The 21,161-nt window shown below is 32.5% G+C and overlaps 3 protein-coding genes and 1 long non-coding RNA gene across 6 annotated transcripts; all 4 read right to left on the bottom strand.

Moving 5' to 3' along the window:
• Positions 1-1,507: 1,507 nt before the first annotated feature.
• On the bottom strand, positions 1,508-2,975 carry LOC123225680 (receptor-like protein EIX1). Its single transcript, XM_044649790.1, has 4 exons — positions 2,528-2,975; positions 1,986-2,254; positions 1,711-1,816; positions 1,508-1,614 (listed from the first exon to the last, which is right to left on the bottom strand). The coding sequence occupies exons 1-4, from the start codon at positions 2,973-2,975 to the stop codon at positions 1,508-1,510; spliced, it is 930 nt and encodes a 309-aa protein (XP_044505725.1).
• Positions 2,976-2,991: 16 nt separating this feature from the next.
• LOC123225679 (receptor-like protein EIX2) lies at positions 2,992-3,948 on the bottom strand. Its single transcript, XM_044649789.1, has 2 exons — positions 3,404-3,948; positions 2,992-3,241 (listed from the first exon to the last, which is right to left on the bottom strand). The coding sequence occupies exons 1-2, from the start codon at positions 3,946-3,948 to the stop codon at positions 2,992-2,994; spliced, it is 795 nt and encodes a 264-aa protein (XP_044505724.1).
• A 2,526-nt stretch (positions 3,949-6,474) lies between these two features.
• On the bottom strand, positions 6,475-7,329 carry LOC123226126. Its single transcript, XR_006504289.1, has 2 exons — positions 6,973-7,329; positions 6,475-6,847 (listed from the first exon to the last, which is right to left on the bottom strand). It is a non-coding gene; the product is annotated as an uncharacterized LOC123226126 (long non-coding RNA).
• A 2,569-nt stretch (positions 7,330-9,898) lies between these two features.
• On the bottom strand, positions 9,899-20,021 carry LOC123225071 (structural maintenance of chromosomes protein 2-1). Of its 3 annotated transcripts, XM_044648921.1 has the most exons (22): positions 19,804-20,017; positions 19,265-19,599; positions 17,977-18,657; positions 17,697-17,840; positions 17,290-17,580; positions 17,019-17,204; positions 16,774-16,938; positions 16,625-16,684; positions 16,357-16,419; positions 15,337-15,428; positions 14,993-15,089; positions 14,485-14,601; positions 14,126-14,344; positions 13,528-13,668; positions 13,291-13,458; positions 13,030-13,214; positions 12,780-12,873; positions 12,625-12,713; positions 12,307-12,532; positions 11,368-11,442; positions 10,976-11,107; positions 9,899-10,186 (listed from the first exon to the last, which is right to left on the bottom strand). In XM_044648921.1, exons 2-21 carry the CDS (start codon positions 19,580-19,582, stop codon positions 10,988-10,990), a joined length of 3,531 nt encoding a protein of 1,176 aa, XP_044504856.1. In that variant the 5' UTR covers positions 19,583-19,599; positions 19,804-20,017; the 3' UTR covers positions 9,899-10,186; positions 10,976-10,987. The 3 variants fall into 3 exon arrangements, 2 of the variants coding, with proteins under 2 accessions (XP_044504856.1, XP_044504855.1); XM_044648920.1 differs by lacking the exon at positions 9,899-10,186 and having other exon boundaries at positions 10,843-11,107; XR_006504099.1 differs by lacking the exon at positions 9,899-10,186 and having other exon boundaries at positions 10,980-11,107; positions 11,368-11,453; positions 19,804-20,021.
• Between the last annotated feature and the right edge of the window lie 1,140 nt (positions 20,022-21,161).

Genomic DNA, 21,161 nt, shown 5'->3' with positions numbered 1-21,161 from the left:
AATTTTATTAATTTATATTTATTTTTAAATTAATATAACCGAGAATCCTCCAAATCATGTTCTATATTTATTTCACATAATTGATTAAGACAATGCTAAACCTCTACACCTCAACATCTAGAAAGATGTTATTCTGATTATTTGTGAGATTCCTATGTATCTTTACCATAGCATCTTTTCCCCATGATCCATCGATTTGACTCTAAAGTGTTGTGACAATTAAAACCTCTCAACCGGAGCTCCAAGTTGACCACATAAGAGGCGCTTTCTTTGTCATTCACAAATCACACTTGTCTCGATGTAGGTACACCTAATGGAAACTATCAATTAACCCTCTAAAGTGTTGACATTGGTAAATATCAGGAAAAAATCTCCTAAAACGTCTACTGTAAAATATTAATTAGACCTTATTAGCACTTAACATTTAATAAAGTATCAGTTAACCTCCACTAAGCATCATTCAGTATATAATATTAAAAAACCATTATATCTGTTGTCAACTAACAATTAGCCTCCCATAGGAATCAGTGTCTAGTAAAATATCATTTGACCCCTCTTATTTTGTTTATTGAAAATATTATTTACCCCTTAAGATAATTTCACCTAGAGAAAATATTATATCTGTTCTATTTGCTACGCATTATAAAAATCAAATGCATAACCAATGTTTTAAATTTTAATACCTAACCAAGCTTTGACCTATTCTAAAGCCCAATTTGGGTCAACCATTGGTCCGATTAGTCATATTGATGATTGGACTTGTAAACTATTTAGGGGTGGCTTTGTTAGTTTTTACTTAAGGGATATAGATAAATACTTATTGGTGATCTTTTTTTTTTTTTAACAAATACCAAAATTATATTTTTTAAAAAGAGTATAAAGAAAAGGAGAGGTGAAAGAAACTCTAGCTGTCACACAATCCCTAGTCATTGCCAATCTCCTCTTTAACAATTTCTCTTGACAACGAAATCATCATTTTTATTTTTTTTCTAAGCGTGGATTTCATCATTTAATTCATATCCAATATTGATCACATCATTTGATTCTTTTTAAATATCAATTTCATTTTTTCTAACAACTTATTCTTACTTTAAACTGGTGATTCACTTGTGATTTAGTATAAACTTTCTAATTGAACCGCAGACCAATAAAATTGCTTAGAGCCATTGTCTGTGGGTCTTAGTCAGACCTATTGAACTGAACCATGTGCATAACTCACTAAAACTGGCGTAGATAGCCAGAGCCATGCAAATGACCAACCAGATTTATTTGAAAAAGAAAACTGCAATCAAGTAATTACCCAATATGGGAGATTTTACAAATCAGCTTCTAAGCCGTCGCCGCACATGGGTCAAGTTCACTGCTACAAAGACATAAAAACTATCTGTAACATAATTTATAAAACTAAAATAAGCATATCTCCATGTCCTTATGAACACAAAAGTGCCACAAAATCCCCAGAAGCCTACAATAAATCCAACAATTATGCTGACATAGAAACCTCGACCTATGAATCCTTCCTCATTATCCTGCACTCCAGCACTCCACCAATGGCAGGATCCTGAGAAGATTCATCTTCCTTGCATTTCTTTGAAAGAGGAGACCCACAGAGCTCTGGATTACCCGTTCATGAAGAAGCATCAAAATTCTGAAGCTGAGTGGTTAATGGTATTTTTCCTGATAGGTTGTTGTTGGACAAATCCAATACACCCAGATGACCCGATTGAGAAAAACTTTCAGGAATTTTACCATTAAGCTTTTTGCTTGACAAGTCAAGTGAATTCAACAAAGTTAACTCACCAATCTTTGCAGGGATCTGTCCAGTCAGAGTGTTTGATGAAAGGTTTAAGGAGATCAATCCAGTAAGACAGGTGATTTTTTCAGGAATTTCCCCAGATATTTTGTTGCTTGAAAAATCAATGCATTTCACAAGACCTAGGGTGTTTTTATACAATGTGTCAGTTTCGTTTCCAGAACAACAATACTTGGTCAGTGTAATTGAGTAGACAAGCAAAATACTCATTTGGGGCAGCAAAATCAAATGGGTATGTGAGGATTGCAGTTGAGCTTTCTGTTTGAGCCATTGCAGTAATATTCCCAAGACAATTTAGCATTTTTCCTGAAACTTTGTTATAAGAAAAGTCCACAATTTGAAGCTTTGCTAGATCACAAAGCTGTTCAGGTATGCTTCCATGAATCTGATTGGATCTCAAACTTAGAACAATCAAATTTGCTAGGCTATCACCTATCCATCCTGGAATTGTCCCAGAAATATTATTATTTCCTAATTCTATAACTGTTAAAGATGTGCATCTCCTCCAGGATGAAGGCAGCTCTCCAATCTAATTATTGTTGCCTAAATGCAACGATTGGATTGAACAATTCGAGTTCATTAAGTCAGGAGCATTCCCAGAAAACTTATTGCTGGCCAAATTTAAAACAGATAAACTTCTCCAATTTCTCAAGCAATCAGGAATTTTTCCTGATAATCAATTATTCGAAAGGTCTATATAAGTGAACTCCTCACTTGCACATAAAACAGAAATCGTCCCTGAAAAACTGTTTTTGGAAAGAATTAAACCTGTCATATTGGGAGAAATTGGTGGTATTGGACCCTCAAAACAATTATAACTAAGATCAGTTCCAGGAAATCCACTGAACTTGGATGATAAATCCGGTAATATTCCCTTCAGCTGATTGTGAGGGACATTTAGATAATATAGACTAGAGGAGAAGTCCCAGAACCAATTTGGGACAGCATCTGAAATTCCAGCAATAGAGATATCAAGCTCTGAACAAAGCTTTTGATTTCGCAGCCAGTTCGGAAAATGAGGCCCCAATTTGCAATTTTTCAGAAAGATGCTTTGCAGTTTGACGGAAGGAGACCAGTCAGGACTGAAACTTAAAGCCAAAGAGTTATCAGACAAGTCCATAAACAGCAACTTCGAGAGATTCAACGTGTGAACTTTGGTCATCAGGCCTTCTAAAGAATTAGTCCATAAGAATCAGTTGCTCCAACTTGGAAAGTTGTCCTAGACCTTCATTTACTGTACCATTTAATTGATTGCTACTGATATCAAGAACTTTCAACAAAGGAAATACCGAAAGATCCAGTATCGACCCCCATAGCCAGTTCCTGTCCAAATACTGCTCCACAAGACTTGAAGGTTGTTGAAATGCTTCAGGAAAGAACCATTTAATCTGTTTTTGGAAATGCGCAGTTCTCTCAAGGAAGAAAATTCTGTGATATCAGGAAATGACCCATAAAGCATGTTCTTAGTTAACTCTAACTCCTTCAATGCCCTTTTTGTGCAACAGTTGAGGAAGAGCTCAAGGAAGCTGCCCAGTGAGATTGTTGTTACGTAAATTCAATCTTCTCAAGCTGCACATATCCTGGAAAGACCTCGGAATTGTACTGATTTGATTAAAAGAAAGGTCAGGATTCACAAGAGAAGTCATGTTCCAGAAGGCATGGTCCGGAATGGGGCCTTTTAAGTGGTTATTATACAGATAAAGTGTATGAAGATTGCTACTAACGTTGAACAACCAATCATACGCTGAATTAGAAAGACCACAGGAAAAAAGATCAAGGTATGCAAGAGTTGAAGAAGTATTAACCAAGGAAAGAGATGGGTAATCTGTTATGGGAAGAAGAGAAGAACCCAAATTCAAATGTTTGAGAGAAGGTAGCCCACTGATCACTTGCAACAAATCAATGGATCCCCTGAGGTCCAGAGAATACATTAGAAGGTATTTCAATTTATGAAGATGAGAAAGCCAGGCAAGTCTGCTTACATTTAATCCATTATTTGCAATGTTAAGATACTGCAAGTTTGAAAGATTCCCAAGCTGGAAAGGAATTCTACCACCAAAATTCGCAGAGGAGAGATCAAGGTATCTTAAACGGGACAGAGAGCCAATGAACGTTGGAATTTGTTTTCCATCCATGCTGAATAAACTCGGGTCCAAATGTTTTAAATGCTGCAGTGAAAGCAATGAGGAACTGATGTTACCTGTCAGAGTCAGGCCAGGACATCCGAGTCTGAAATCAGTTTGGGATGTGGGATTGATTTTAACTACATGGCCTGTTTGTTTACTACAGTGGACACCTCTCCATTTGCAACTGTTGTTTCTGTGTTGTTCAATTCCCCAAGAAGAAAGAATGCCGCAATGATCTGTAAGACCTCATTTGAACTTGAGGAGTGCTTGCCGCTCGCTTTCTAGGCATGTTTTGTTAGCCTCTCCATCTCCCCAGCTGAAAACAGAAGCATTGACTGAAAGTAAAACAAGCACAAAAAGTAGTTGATGAAGAAATCTGAAAATTCTATTCATTATTATCATTCAGTTTTTGGGCATCTGCAATTCTAGAATGCATATGCCTTTGGCTTGCCACATTATTCTTACAGATATTTTAGCATAATTCACCATATTGTTTATCTTGCAGAGAAATTTCCTAGACAAAGAATTGTCATTGATTGAGTTCGAGACCATGTACACAGAAAAACCAAGAGCTTCATGACAAAAGTAGAATGAAGGAAAACACTAGGTTGGCTTTATAAGATAGGATTGGCGATAAAAGAGTTTGTCGATTAAGAAGTCCTGTCTTTATTAGTATTCTGTTCATTGATATGAACGTACAGCGGCATTATAACCACCGTCTTAGAATTGAAGAGGGAAGCTTCTAAGAAGTATGTAAGAGAAGGAACACAGAAGCAAACAACTAAGGAGCTTTGTTCAAAACTTAAAAAGAGAGAAAAAGTTACGAAGGCATTTCACTATTTTCCCTAAGATATTGTTATGAGAAAAGTCCAAAAACTGAAGCTTCTCTAAATCACAAAGCTGTCTAGGTATGCTTCCGTGAATCTGATTTGGATCTTAGACTCAAGACAACCAAACTTGCTAGACTTTACCGATCCATCCTGGAATTGTCCCAGAAAATACTAAGATCAATTCCAGGAAATCAACTGAAGTTCATTGATAAATTTGGCACAATCCCCTTCATCTGATTGTAGGAGTTATCAGTGGTACGAAGACATCCACAGTTCCCTGCAAAGGCGTTGCTTCGTCTAGGAAGACGAAGAGTCTTCCCTGTCACATGGATGTTTCCAGTTTGAACGGTGGCTGGAGGGAGAGATGAAAAGAGAGAGACTATCGAAGAAAAAGAAAGTCTCGAGAGGAAGAGGTCATCAGAAAATGAAAACTAAACCCTATAGAAAAAAATATTATTTTTTAAAACTTAGTCTAAAAGAAAATTGGTTAGTTTTTAGAGTTTAAAGGAAAAAATATATAAAATTTTAATTTATTTTTAATATTATTAATGATTTTATTTTTAACAAACTAACAGTTCATATAAGTATTTGAATTTTTTAATTATGAGGGTTGAAAATTTCGAAAACAAGTAAAATTAGGTGGAAATAAGTCCTATGGCCTTCAATTTAAATGTTTTTGTTGTAAGGTCAGAGGTGAAAGCAAATTTGTGTTAATAAAATTGTTTAATTATAAAGGTTTATTCTTTTTAAAGTTAATTATTTTCTACAGCCCCTCAAAATATGATCACTCTCATTAATAACCCCAAATTTTCACTATATTTTTTTTCTTGTTATTAAAAAAAGAAAAAAAAGAGAAGTCTTTGGGCAGTGTAAGGACTCATTTGTCTTGAACAAGCTAACACTAAAATTAATTCATTAATATCTTTTATAAACGCAGCATTTTTAGAATGACAAATAATGTTGGAAAGGCTGTTTTCTGCACTGGAAAAGAAAGTAGGCAATATTTCTTGTATATTTGTTTTAATGAAACATGCTATCACAAGTTTGTTTTCGAGTTTGTTTTCACTTTAATGACCTTCGAGAATTTGCTAAACTTTTGAATTCCTAATATTAAATAATTAAGTAATTAGTTCAATTAAGTATATAGATAACGTGTCATCTTATAATTTTAAATTAATAATAAAATAATATCTAAATTATATAATAATATACACATATATGCAACTAACATTTCTTCGTATGAAAAGTTAGATAATAGAAATAACGGGGAACCCAACAGAAGTTACGGGATTAGCTAATCTTTCTCGAGTTTGAAAAATTATTAGTTTAAATATATATATATAACCCACAAATTTTCACCCCTTTTTAGATTTCATTATTTCTTGATGAACACTCCCATAAATTTTATCTCCAAATCCACCCTGAATACATGATCTTCTAAATTCTCAAACCCGTCTGAATAGGAAGAAGTGGCAAAAACCAGAGGTTGTGACCCAAGTGAATGGATGCTCACAACACTATAAAGAGTCCTTGTGTGGCCATTTGACACACTTCAATAGTGAAAATTTCTCTCTTTCTCCTATAAATTTCTAGACCTTTTCTTGCAAAAAGACAGTTTTCAAGCATTAAATCTAGTGCAGAAACAGAACACCAATTCTTGGCAGACTCACAAAATTCAACATTATTCGGAATTTGCTTTTGTTGGTTCAGACTAAAGGCAAACAGATGGTGTGCTTCATCATATCATGGAGGTGACTTTCCAGAACTACAATTGGCAGGAACAACAATTTGTAATGTATTTGTTGAGTTCCAATTTCACTCTCTTTACATTAGGAAAGATCCTCAACTCTTCAGATACATCAGAATTTTCAATGAACAAACATGATTGGCACTCTTTCAGCATAAAATATATAAAATATTATCAGAAAAAATAATTACCCAGGTCAGCTTCCAAATGTAAGCAACCAGAATGGTGAAGATTGTAATTAAATTTGTAATTCCAGGGACGATCAGCAGTCAAAAGTATTCCCTGGAGTCCTACCAGTGAAACTGCAAAAGCTTATTCCGAATCTGTACACCTGAAAGAAAGAACAATACAATTGCTGTAATCTTAAATCATTTTCAAGGCTTCATATTTGTGCCAATTTAATAACAATAAAATCAAGATCATAATGAAGCAATGAAGAAGAGAAAGCAGACTTACGACCCATTACTGAAGACTCCAAAGCCCATCCAAATTTGCTTGCAGACCATTCTGAGGCTATGATCAGAAGCACGACAAGCACCTTCAGAATTGTGAAAGCAATAAAAATAAATTTCCAATTCTTGGGGGCCATAATTTTTTCAACAAATTCACTGTGCCTAGATCCAGATCATGAGTCACATATATATATTAGAAGCTTCCCTAGAGTCTATAAATTCAAAGTCCAACTTCAACAGCGGGGTTGAAAGGAACTGAACAGGGAGACTCATTCAGCTTCAGCCAAGCTGCTGATTATTTCCATTCAAAATTGAAACCAGATCTAGAAAGAGCAAATTGCATTTATCCACCTAAGGTTTGGCCTAAAGCACTTTTCCTCCCTATTTTTCCAATTAAAATCAAATTCATATTTAAAAAATAAAAAACTAGGTCATAAGGGCAAAATAATAATTTTATCATCTATTAATTTTAAAAAAATAATTTTTATCTGACTCAAATGTTTTGAATATGATTATTTTAACCGTTAAAAAATTTAAAAACTCACAAATCAATTTCTAAAATCCTGTCAAATCATCATATATTTTGAAATTACTATTTATATAACCGCAATAATTATAATATAATAATTACACTTATAATTAATTCAAGTTTGTTCAATTCTTTAGGGAAATAAGTATCATTTTTGAAACTATTGGACATAGATTGATATTTTAAAATTTTCAAAAAGATCCACAATTTTTTTTTTTAAATTTGAAAATTTTTAAAAGATCAATATTTTTAATAATTATAATTTCCCTTTTAATATACGTTTATATTATAAAGAAAAGATTGGAATGAAAAAAATAATAATAATAAACAACTTTTTATATAATTTAGATATTAAAAATATTTTTAATTTTAATTAATTTAGAATTTTATGATAATTTTGAAAAATAATATAGTATGAATAAAATGATATTTTACTTTTTAATATTGTTGTTTTATTAACAAAATTTAATTCTAGGTGAGAAAATGTCATTTATGCTTGATTTTGAATGAAAAATGTAATTGTACCAACTAAGGGTGAAAAAGAGTCTTAATCCAAACCTTGGGTAGGACAAGGTGATTCACTCATTTAGAAAATTTTGACTGCATCTCACCGTTATAAGCGGATATCACGGCCAATAAAAAATTAACACCCATAAGTAGGGTTAGATTCAAACCAAATCGAGTTTAAGCTCGATTCAATTTATATATAGTTGAACTCGAATTCGAGCTTAAACTCGTGAAAGTCAAGTTCAAGCTCGATTCAAATTCAATTTGACTTGTTTTTCGTTATTAAAATGACGTTATTTTAATACATATTGATCAAAATAATATCGTTTTGTATCAAAATTTTTAATTAAAAATTTTGACGAATAGCTCAAACTTGAGCTTAAACTCGACCAAACTCGTATAAGATTGATTCATTTTGAATCTATTTAAATCAAATTCGAGCTCAAACAAGCTCGATTTGAGTTCAATCCTACCTATAAAATCACAAACCAAATTGAGAGAACCTTTAAGCAGTATTTCGAAAACTGGGCCAAACCACCCGGCTGAATCGGTTCAACCAAAATCCCAGTCTACAATTTTGATTTAATTTTATAATTTGGCTTAATTTATATATAAATATTAATTTATTTAAAATTAAAATTAAAATTATAAATTCAACGGATTAAAAAATTATTTATAATTTATAATTTATAATTAATTTTTTATCTATATAATAAAATGACAATAATTTAATTAATATATTTAAATAATAAAATTATATTAAAACAATAATATATTATCATATGATTAAATGATTTTTTATGTTTAATTTTTAAGTGTTCAATCACATAATAATATGTTATTTGTATATAAAATTACACACAAAAATTGTACATATAATATTTCTCTATCTAAAATTAAGTTTTATATGTTTTATGTTAAAAAATGTGATAAATGTTTAATACTATTTAAAAATATATATCATAACTTGACAATAAATTAAATCGAATAATTGTCTAATAATATTAAAGTATCTAAAATTCGATTCAATTCTAATTAACCAAAATATAATAAAAAGACTTTGGAGAACCCCATTCCACAGTGATGAAATCCTTTGAATTTAGTTGAAATTTTAACCATTTTTTACCCAAATCTTTGAAATATTTGCAAGATTTAGCTATAGGAGCTTTCGTGTAGATATAGAATATTCAAAATTATCTAATAATGAAACTAAATCAATTTTTAAAATAAAAAAATAAATTATTCAAAAAATCAGTTTGAATAACAATTCAAAAATATAAAAAAATCAGTTTTTTAATTCAATTACTAATTTGTCTAATTTTCAAAACCAACTAACTAAACCAATTTTTAAAAATTGAATAAAATATTTACAAAAAATTAAAATAATTCTTTGAAATTCAATTTAAAACCAATTAATCAAAAATTCAATTTAATTAATTAATATTTTCAATTCAATTCAAAATTAATTAATCTTTAAATCAATTCAATATCAATTCAAAATTCTTTTTCAAATCAAACATTTGATTTGGTTTAAAAAATTGGTAAATTGATTCAATTAATCTACTTTAAACACCTCTAATGTGGACTGCATCATCAGTGTGACCCAGTTTCAACATTGACAAATCATGTTTGTAAATAAAATGGTTGATCTCAAACTCCAGTGTTAAATTCTAGCTGGCTAGATAAAAATTGTTTATTTTTTCACTTCAAAATCCTCCAAATCGAATATTACCATTTCAATTTGTACAGTTAAATTTATACATATAACAAAACAATAAAAGTGAGTAAATACATTACTGAATACACAGATAATATATTATAATATAATTAAATAATTTTAAATTAAAAATATCCAATCATAAAATGATATATTATCTGTATATTCAATTATATATTAAAAAATATATACGCATAACATTACTCTGAAAAAAAACTTAGGAGATCCAGAGCATCTTAAAACTAAGAGGTTAAGTAGATTCAGGATTTCTACAAACTGGGCAATTTGCACGTAGTCAGGTAATCATATACAAGATCATTCGTAAGCCATATGTGAACAGACAAAATTTTATATATCATCAATCTAAGGAAGATAATCATGAGCTTCAACGGCCAGATTTACCAGAGGCAACTCCTAGGCTCGCAACTGGCTAAGCCTGCTAAAGGCATCTGGACAGATAAAGTTCTGTATAATCATATATAACTACCATCAAAACTAGAAACAGGATGAGGGAAGTAGATTTTTCATTTATTTAATACTAATATGGTCCAGAATGTAAAAAATTTTGCAGCCATGAACTCATTTAGACAGCAATTTTTAGCTCACTCAGACATACCAATCTGACCAGTCTGAGGCCTACTTAGGTGACAGACAAAAGATTTAGTGGAACAAGAGAATCAAACATTCGACCCCCAAAATATTCAACATTGTCATCAGCTTGACCCCATTGTTGTATATCTATGATCCTGTATTAATTAACCAGAACTTTTGTTTAAAATACTCAAAACACATGGCTAGAACAGAGCAATCAGAGACTGGAGACTCCCACCTAATACAAAGGTACGCACCAATGTTGTTTTGTAAATAATCCTATGCGCCCATTAACTACAAATAAAACTATACATATAAATAAATTATTCAAACTTATCTATACAAACTTAAATAATAATTTATGATTGAATTATACGATTATTTATTTTTCCTTTCACTTCAAAATTATTCAATTAAATGTTATCATTTTAGTTTATATAAACAGATTTACACAATTTGTTTATACATATAGTATTACGTATTAACTACCACCTATTCTTTAGGCAAGAAGGTGACAAGTTGGCAAACACTTTGTTCAAAGTACCACTCATATAAAGTACGTTTGCTTAAAGAAAAACTTGAAGGATAGTTTAAGCAGTGGACACCAAAGGGACACAGACTTAAAATTTTACTTCTAAAAAATAAAAAAAGAACATAAGACACAAAATAAAGCTTTCAGTTGGTCTGCTTTGTAGCCACAGTCCTCTGAACAGTAGACACACCATCCACAAATTTTGTCCGGAAGAGAACATTAGCATTGTTGAACATGCCTTCTTTTAGCGAAACCACAATAAACTACAAGACATAAATACCAAAGTCAAATTATACGATGAAAATTCATCCAAGGATATTTTACCCTATAGTTTCATCAACAATTGAAGCACTCAAATTTAGTCCTTTTTCCTTATCTTTCCTTCTCAATAACTAAGCCAAGCATTACCTAACATTCCCATTGACTTATTTGTATAGCAATACTCTTGTTAACTGAATGTATGTGTCCTTAGATTTAAAAAAGAACAAAATGATACAATCATCTTTAAAGAAAATTGTCAGACCTGTGAATGAGGAAAGTGAGTCTTGATCATTCTCCCTATGTTTTGCGTGTGACTTAAATCAAGGGCTGCATCAACCTGTTAACAGCCTTGAGAACATTATTTGCAAATCCATCTCATAGAAACTTTTTACTTGAAATGTTTGTGTAGGAGACATAAGGAGCAAGTACCAGAATGAATTAGAAATAAACTCTAGGCATGAAGTATGTCCTGTGTTAAAGCTATTAATCACCATGAATTTAATTCAGCTGTTCTTTGGAAAATTTTCTTTCAACTTAATTCCATGGCTAGAACATGAAATATCAAGTCATCAAGAGATAATTACTCCACCAATAACCCAACTTTGCTACACATACTAGATAAATCTGAAGGATCAACCAAACAAAGACTGGCCACAAGAATGCAATGTTCAATTCAGTGATGCATTCCAGCAACAATGAGAAGAGATCAGAAATTTCTAGAATAACAATAAAAAAATCATTATAATGTTTTTGATTGTCATTCGAACTTGCCACAAGAAATCCCAATACAAGAAAATAAATCCAGGATTTCAAAATCATAATGTTGTTGGATCTCTTTATATGCATATGATTTATGCATTAGATTGGATTAAGGGTCAATTTTAGCAAATTATTAGAATTATAGGCCTAATATCCCACCTCATAATCAACAGAATTAACAACCTCTTAGACTGAACCATTTTGCGAAAGCTATTACGATACAATACAATTAAATGACAGAATAAACCCTTACTTTAGTATATCATTGTTACTAATGCAAGTGATGTACTTCTCAGGAAATAACACAATACAGTTTGATGAGCTTATATTAAAAACCTAATAATTTGTTAAAATATTTCAGATGCAGTCAGATTCAACTAGCAATAATAAGCATAACCAACAAGTGAAAATATCATAGAGAAAAAGCAGGACTTGAGAATACCTCATCCAGTATATAAAGAGGAGCTGGCTTGAAGAGAAGCAATGCTAAAATCAAAGATAGTGCTAGTAGAGATCTTTGACCTCCGCTCAGTTCTGACAAGGACTGTTTCCAAACACCTCCAAAAGCAACACAAACTTCTAGACCATCAAGGAAGCTACCACCTTCAGGAGGTTCTAGCTTTCCCATTGTGCCAGGTAACAAAGTAGAAAAGATTGATCCAAAGTCTCTGAAGAAAGTTAATGTTAAGAGTGACTAAATTGTGTTGACCTCCCTCAAGAACCATTGATAGAGACTGGAATGACCCAAAAAAAAACTCACTTGTTGACTTTGACCCAAGTAACTTTTAGAGTTTCCTTCTTCTTCTCATCTAGCTCTTCAATGACCTTCTTGATTTTAGACTTGTCATTCTATGCAACAAAAAATTAGCATAAGTAGAATGTACAACAATGTTTAGACAAACAAAGTGTACATACCTCAATAATGTTTTTCTTGGACATCAAATCATGGTACTCATCTTCTGCTTTCTCAAACATTGACATAACTTTCTTGTTAACCCTTTTCTCCAGGCTTCATATTAGCAAAAATAGAAAGAATAATTATAAAAGCAGTCACCTCTTAGGTTCATAAAGAAAACAGAACTATGATACCTCTATTAAGCATATTAGCATTCAAGAAAGTTTTAGAAAGCCAAAAAGATAACCATTAACTTCCGAAGTCACTCACCCTGATTGCTCGGCTTGAAGTTTCTCGAGCTCTTCCCTGGCTTTAATAGGATCACGGGATGAAAAATCATAATCTGTTCCACTTCTTCCAAATAGCTGTTTCTCAGATGAAATCCAGGCATGCTTTTCAATCAATCTGTCAACCTTTGTAGAGCAATCTTTCTGCTCCATCTCCATCCGTTTTACCTATTATAGAAATTGAAAAAGTTGATAGTACCTCATGCCATGAAAGATATGTCTAGATTGTACTAATCAATATTACCTCATTTTCCAGCTTCTTCCTCTCAAGTCTTGTCTCACTGAGCTTATGTTGAAGTTTCTGCTGCTCCTTTACAATGCCACTAATTTGAGAGTCACATTCCTTCATCTTTAAACGAATCGAATTGAGCTCAGACTGTGCTTGATCATGATAATTCCGCGTGGAAGCAACCTACAACAGGAAGTCATATTGCATTATGTTAATGCAACATAATTTGACAGTTCAGATATCAGGGTCTACCTTGGCTTTTTGTGCTTCTACTTCTGAAGTGAGACCATTAATCTGCAATTTCAATGCAGCTAATTGATTCTCTAAAGATGCTTGTTCCTTGGTGATTGCTTCCTGCTCCATAACAAGTCTCTCTCTTTCATTTTCATGCCTCTGCTAGTCACAAGAAGTTCAGGAGCTATAAGAGTGAGAACTTATAACTACCAACATCAGAACCACAGAAAAGGTTGCAGGCACGATTCAACATGGTGGACATAATTATAAGGTCTAATTTGATTCCATATAAGAAGAAAAACTCTCTTCCACAAAGTAAGGATCTCATGTATAGCATCATTTCATTATTAAAGTCAAATTATATATATCTGCATGCATGTGTGTGTGTGTGTGTGTATCTCAATTTTGAAAGAACTGAAGTAAACTACTAGAGGAAAAGAAAATAAAGGCATCTCAACTACACACAACATATAGTCCCACTTTTCAGTTGTAGGAATGAACGTATCTCGTACAAAAATGGAAAACTATCAAACATAATCTAGACAGAATCAAGAAAAGCACTGTGAGACAAGATATTGTTGCAATCTAAAGTAGATTCAACAGCAACATAACCTACCTTTAGATCCTTTGAAGCTGACTGCATTTGAACTTTTACAGCCTTAATCTTTTTCTCTAAATCTTTGAGTATGCCCTCTCGATTATTATCATGCTCTTTGATTGATTTCTCAAGCATCGACACTGTACTAACACATTTTTCATACAAAACTTGCTTCTCTTTGGCAGCAGCTTTTGCTTCTTCAAGCTCTTGTTCAATCTTCTTCACCATCTCACCAAGCTACATTTCAGCCACACAAGATCCATAAATGCAAAAAATATGTGGTGATATACAGTAATACAAGTGCACAAGAAGAGATAAGACAGCGGGATAAATAAAATGCATTGATATTATATTCAAAAAAGAACAAAGATGCAAACCTTGTGATGCTCATTTTGCTCAGCCCTACCCTCGAATAATGAAAGATCATATGATCTTAGTTCTAACTGAGATTTAAGGTCCATAAACTTTTTCTGAAGAGGCAGAAGTTCCTTTATCTGAAAAAGGTAAGGAAGATTCTATAACTATATGAAATACTCTTTGCATATAGGAAAGACCCTGCTAAGAGTGAGAACTTAGAACCATAGAAACTACATTAGTAACATTATGGATAAATGATTCGAAATATGGGAACTAAATTTTATATTTTGCTAGTTAGATGTTAAATGCATTTGTATTCCAACAGAATATCACAGTCCACATGACAAACAAATGCACTAGTCAAAGATAAGCGTTCAAAACCTATATATCTGAAGCATCAATCACAAATTATATGAACAGAAAAATTCATGTTAAATACAAGTCAGAGGACTTGTGCAGATGTTTCACATTAACAAGAAAGAGGTTAATCTCTTCACTTCTAAATTGGGAAAGAAAAGAAGTTGGTACCTTCGCTTCAATTTCAGATAGCTTTTTCTGATGTATCAAAAGATTAGATTCAGCCTCCGCTAAATTATGAAGTTGCCTTAACAGATCACCTCCACCCCTGCAAAAATAAATTTATTTTACAAGCTTTACAAATTCGAAGCAAGCAAAAAAACTTGAAAGCATATTATGGCGTAATGTTCACCATATTATACTTGGAAGTATAATATTAAAAAATATGAAGAAAAACGAAAAAAAGTTATCTGAAAGATGTCTACCTCCAAACCTCACTTCAGACGAAATAGCAAACACAAACAGAAATACACATTTGAAACATTAGAACAAATAAGGTCAAGCAAAGAGCTTACTTGCGGCTTCCACCAGTTAGAAGACCACTGGGCTGAAATATATCACCTTCAAGTGTAACACTTGGAGTGCGAATTTCATGATTAAAAGCAACCTACAAAATATCCATTGTAATACAGGTCATAATTTTTATATTAACAAACAAAAGTTCTGCTGTATGGTTACCGAAAATGATTTAAATAAACAGCGCATATACATTACAGGAGATATGCTTTTAAGATGAACTAAGGTTATCAAAGATCTCACTAACATCCCAGTGACTTCTTATGCTATTAATCTATCAAAATCTCTAAACATAACTATCAATTACATTTAAAAAATAGAATATAAATTCCGATGTCCAAATTTCTAACATTTATTTGACATCTTCAACAAATTTAAGGCCAAATTGTGAGAAAGATGATAAAAATGAGAAAGAGTAGACTTTAGAAACCCTGTGTTAGTAAACCCAAAGTTAAACATTGGTACATAAGATGGCATGTTAAGTTTATAAACAGTCATATCAAAGAGTGTATTATAAAAAATAAAAGACTGGCATCCCTAGGAATAACACCCAGCAAAGTGATTTCTTCGACTTGTAATAGCTGAGATTAAAATGGATCAAATGCATGTGACAATTTTGAATCTAGTAGAACCAATATTGCCAGTGATCCATGGCATAAATAAAAGTCTTCTTATATATGAAACCTACTTCAATTAACTGTATAATCTTTGGCAAAGACCACGCTACTAAATAATCTTACTTCAAACATTGTCATAAAAATTAGATAAAAAGAGACAAATTGAATTAGAAATACCAAATCTACCACATGCTCTAAGATATTTTTCTATGATAAATATTTTTACTATGATATTGTTTTATGATCCTTTAACTAGAAAAAGAACTAAACAGTGTATTCGCAGCTTAACAATATCAAAAAACTATCCACTACATGATTCAAACCTTCAGAAAAAGAAACTGTATTATGAAATGAATTGTGTTACAAACAATGCACTGATGGATTACAAAAGATGTTGCATACCTCTTTTGCAGAATCAATGCTTTTGCAGACAAAGGTAGAACCGAAAACATATTCCATAGCACTCTGCAATGACATCAATTTTCAGAGCAGAACATTCCTAAAGAGAACATGACCTAAGAGTATTTAAATTCTAATAATCCAAAAAATAAAAAGATGAAGGGCTAATTACAACTCCAACCATCCATTTTCCATTACTACAACACAAGAAAAATGATTTCCACAACAAACTTCAAAGTTCCAAAAACAACAATTGCAAGGTAACAAGTACCTTTAATTCGTCACTGTAGCCAACCAAAGAAAGAGCAAGTTCGGCATTTTCCTTGCCAACCTGTTTATGCAATGATGAAACCATTTATTAGACCATGAGCAAAGCTTCCTGATTTGAAATTATATTAAAAGTGGAAGCAAACGACTGACCAATCTAGCAGCAGCCTGCTGAACTCTGGAAGGAACAGTATTGGCTTGAATTTTATTCAAAGGAATGATTGTTACTCTCCTCCGAAGATCACCATTTTGAAGCAGTTGTTTTCCAGTATTTTCAGTGTCTACAATAACATTAAATAATTTTCCTCCAGCAGTCACCTGCAAGTAAACTCATTGCTAGAGAATTACCAACTGAATCCATATTCTATAAAACAAACTATATAAGAATGATTACCAACCTCTAAGGCAGTCATTGTGGAGCTATCCTTTACTTTAATAAGTTTAGCAACCACACCCTTAACCTTTGATCTATCAAAATTCTTCACAGGATCACAGTATGTGAACTGCACGTTTGCTAAATGAGCTGAAAGATCCCGTATATCATCCTTCAACTTCTGCACCAACTCCATCTCAGATGTGCGGTCCTGAAAATATGATATGATTCATAAACAAAGTTAACATAGAAGAAATATTTTTATTATTAGTGACAACGTCAAGGGAAGAGCATACCCTTTGTAACACTTCCATCTGGCCCTCTTTATATGGAACAGATTCCAACGCTTGTTTAATATTTTCTACATCTTTTCTTCTAACATTCAGTTCATTCTCTACAGAAATAGCTTCCTCACGCTTTGACATTAACTGATGTCTTTTCTCTTTCAACTCCTTCTCACAATGACTTATTCTAGTTTTCAGTTGTTTCAATTCAGTTTCAGCACTCCCAACAGCGACCTTGGCATCGCCTAGCTGGTCTTCAAGGCATTTCTCCTCCTTCCCACTGCTCTTCCCAGCTAGTACACCCTGCACTCAGAGTAATTACGGCAATTTCTTTAAACAACTTGGTTTGCTGATGAATGACAACAATATATGTCAGTGGGGTAAAACAAACAAATTCAAGATCTCTATGGACTCCCTACCTGGTAATCTTTTTCATACTCTTCCAGGCTCTTAGAAAGTTCTTCAACTCTCATTTTGAGATCGGCAGCTCCTTCTTCAGATTTTCTGACAGCAGAGGCCTTCTCTTCTACAGATTGCTTCAGCTCTTCAATATTATGAACAATCTAGCAACATCAATATATTGAATTAAATAAGATACCAGCACATGGCATATAATAGTAGGAAATGAACAGAAAACAAAAAACTGCAACGGGTATTCACAGCAAATATAAAGGATTATGGGTATATGATAAGAAGCACCTTTTCAGCATTCTCTTTCTCACTCCTGAGTGTGTCATCCTTGTTATTCAATACAGACACTTCACGCACAAGATCTTGAGATATTGCATCTACTTTCTCTGACAAAATTCTGACTTCCCCACCCATGCTGGCTTCCTTTTCAGCAGACAAGTTTGATACTTGCTTTTCCATTTCCTCTATTTTCAAATCTGTGCTTTTTGTATCGTCATCGATTTCAGCAATCTTTGCCTTCACCTGTTCCACTTCCCCAACTGCACTGTCTCTGATCTTTTCGGCTTGAACATATTCATAGGCAATGCAGAACCTTCTTAGTCGATCTAATTCAGCATTGCCATTAGCCCATTGCATGTATTGAGTTCGTTCTTTCCTTAGTTTCTCCAAAGCAGGCAATATTTCCTGGTCAAGAAGATTATTCATCTCATCAACCTTACTCTGCTTCTTCTCAAGTGTTTTCAATGCAGACTCTTTCTTTGTTTCATACATTCTTGTCCCAGCAGCCTCTTCAAGCATAGAAAGAATTTCTGGGGGTTTCATATTTAAGACCTTGGTGATTCGACCTTGCATTATGAGAAAATGTGGATTGTTAACATTGAGCTGCACTGAATGAAAGAGGGTTTGGACTTGACTAGGCTGAGAAAGTTTTCCATTGATAAGATATTTGTTCCTTCCACCAACCACAATCTGCAGTGAAGCAAATACATTTCAAGATATATAGATGCATTTTCAAATAAGAACCATAGCAACGGTCAAAAATGTCATCTACTTATTATTCACACGAAAATGATACGGCTTGCTCTACAGATATTTATTTTCAGGCATATGTACCATAATCCAATTTGTAGATCCAAGCACATCAAAATTAATTAGCCTTGTAATATAGAATATTAAGCAACCCAAAATAGAAATAAAGATTATATTTCTGGTGAATTGAAGAATCATAAGCAAACTCATATTAGTTTTTTTATTAAAAGAATATACAAACTAAGGAAAAAAATAGATAGATAGATAGAGATATTTAAAACGCCTAAAATTACAGTCAACTCAATTTTTAAACCAAAATCTTACCATAAAAATAAACAGAGAAAGGCACCATCCCACATTTATGCCTAATTTGAACTTCTTGGCAAATCAATTTACTTGTAAACCTAACAAACTCTATAACCAAAATATAAAAGGCCAAATCTACCATTTCATAAACTTGTTAATATTAAACAACTCAAAAAGCATGTGAAACAATTAAAAAGGTAATAAAAATAATACTGCAAGACTCCACATAATTGTGACCAACCTGTCGAGTGACAGTAATCTCTGGATGTTCCTCATATCCAAGAGGGCTTCGATTCCTATCAGAATTATCAAACACGATGGAAACAGTAGCTTTAGTAATTCCAGCTTGGCCTTGCTTGTACACAAGCTCCTGAAGGTTCGAAGCACGAACCTGTTGCAAATTGGTTATACCCAAAACGAAACAAATTGAATCCAGAATATTGGATTTTCCAGACCCATTTAGACCCGTTATCGCATTAAAATACGGATCAAAACCCGGTACCACTGTCCTTGACGCATAGGATTTGAACCCCTCCAAGCATATCTCTTTTATGTACATTTTCCCCTATTCCTATGCTGTGAAGGAAACAATTAGGGAAACAATATTAAACATACATACTCAAAAACACAAAAATTGAAGATAAATTATAAACAAGCTAGATAAAAGGTAATTTAAAAAATTATCCGCTAATTTACTTGAATAGTTGACAAGAAATGCATTTTCTTTTTTCTCAGATATTGGAGGTAAGAAATTGACTTTGAAATGATTGATGGGCTTACCTTGAAAGCGACCGAAGCCAAGAATTGGAGTGAAATTGAGTTTGGGAGTTGGAGAGGTTGTGACTGAAGAGTTTCTGAGTCCGAAACCCTAAAACCGGAGAATTGAAACGGTACCGAGATTGCAATGTCAAAGATAGGAGGTAATTTCTTTTTCTTTTTTGGGGCGATGAATTTGAAATCTGAGAGCTTAAGAAGCAAATGTGTTCAGTGGGGGCTTCTGTCGGATTTTGTGAAGAGAAAGAGGCGGGAAAATCATACTGCTGGTGTCAGATTCGAATTATTTGAAACATCCATATTGGCGCTGATGGACTAGGCTGGGCTGGGCTGGTTCGGTCCAGGGTTTATAATAAGCCAAAGAGTTGTTTCCACTGAAGGAATAGTAAAATCTCAAAATCACGTCCTTTAATTTTTAAAAATCTAAATATATTCATGAATCAATTTTTGTTAAAAATTTTAGTCAAACTTAAAAATAAAATTGTTATTTATTAAAAAAAATTAAAAATTAAAATTTTATTATATTTTCTTTCTCAAATTTAAAAATCTTATAATTTTTTCCTAACGTTTAGAGACTGTCGCCAAGGACAGCAAACTATGCTATCTTCTATTGCATTCATTTCTCCCTTTTAGCTTATCTCTCTTTGTTGATCAAACTCTCCTCTCCGATGAAAACGAAATCATCTTTATCGAAATGTCTTCATCCGAAACAAAGACATTCAAGTGAAAACTTTTCTTCTTTCGCTAAGACGGAGATGAGAGTCTCCATCGATAGAAGGGCTAGGAGGGAATAATGGCCAACCAGGGGAGAAGAAAAAGGGAACATCGGTCAACGGGCAGGAAGGATGACTTGCCGGGGAGAAGAAGAAAAAACTTTAGGGAAAAAATTATCATTTTTCAAACTTTAGGTGGGGGTAAATTGTTAGATTTTTAAACTGAGAGAGAAAATATGATAAAATTTTAGTATTTAAAATTTTTTAGTAAATGATAATTTTACCCATAACCTTAACTAAAATTTTTAACAGAAGTTAATTCATAAATAAGCATTTAGGTTTTTGAAAGTTGAAGAGTGAAACTTTAAGATTTCACTATCTTTTAGGTGGGAACAAGTCTTTTGACCTTTATAATATAATGGCAGTAAATCCATTAAGTATTTCTCTTGTTATTATTTTTGTAAAAATTTTTATTTCTCATCTAAATCACGTTAAAACGATAAATTATCATATTTAAAGTTGAAAAACGATAAATGTTTAATTTTTATTCAAATTTTTAATCAATTTTAACACTACAAAAGCATTCAAATAATTTTATTTATATAATTTTAGGATTTAAGATTAATTATATTATTTGTATTTTTTATGCAA

The sequence above is a fragment of the Mangifera indica genome, chromosome 9, assembly GCF_011075055.1.
Source record: "Mangifera indica cultivar Alphonso chromosome 9, CATAS_Mindica_2.1, whole genome shotgun sequence".
NCBI lineage: Eukaryota > Viridiplantae > Streptophyta > Magnoliopsida > Sapindales > Anacardiaceae > Mangifera > Mangifera indica.
Note: the sequence above shows the minus strand (reverse complement) of the source record. Positions and strands in the feature narration are given on the sequence as shown.

Excerpts from the sequence above, each read along its gene's own strand:
- LOC123225680 (XM_044649790.1), bottom strand. The coding sequence starts at position 2,975 with ATGACCAAAGTTCACACGTTGAATCTCTCGAAGTTGCTGTTTATGGAC. Across the intron at positions 2,255-2,527 it reads GATTTCTGTTTTATGTGCAA|GATGGATAGGTGATAGCCTA; the intron begins GTGAGGAGTTCA and ends GGACAATTCCAG. Across the intron at positions 1,817-1,985 it reads TACTCAATTACACTGACCAA|ATCCCTGCAAAGATTGGTGA; the intron begins GTATTGTTGTTC and ends CTGACTGGACAG.
- LOC123225679 (XM_044649789.1), bottom strand. The coding sequence starts at position 3,948 with ATGGATGGAAAACAAATTCCAACGTTCATTGGCTCTCTGTCCCGTTTA. Across the intron at positions 3,242-3,403 it reads CAAATCAGTACAATTCCGAG|AATTTTCTTCCTTGAGAGAA; the intron begins GTCTTTCCAGGA and ends CTGATATCACAG.
- LOC123225071 (XM_044648921.1), bottom strand. The coding sequence starts at position 19,582 with ATGTACATAAAAGAGATATGCTTGGAGGGGTTCAAATCCTATGCGTCA. Across the intron at positions 16,420-16,624 it reads GCTACAGTGACGAATTAAAG|AGTGCTATGGAATATGTTTT; the intron begins GTACTTGTTACC and ends ATGTCATTGCAG. Across the intron at positions 14,602-14,992 it reads TATCTGAAATTGAAGCGAAG|ATAAAGGAACTTCTGCCTCT; the intron begins GTACCAACTTCT and ends TACCTTTTTCAG.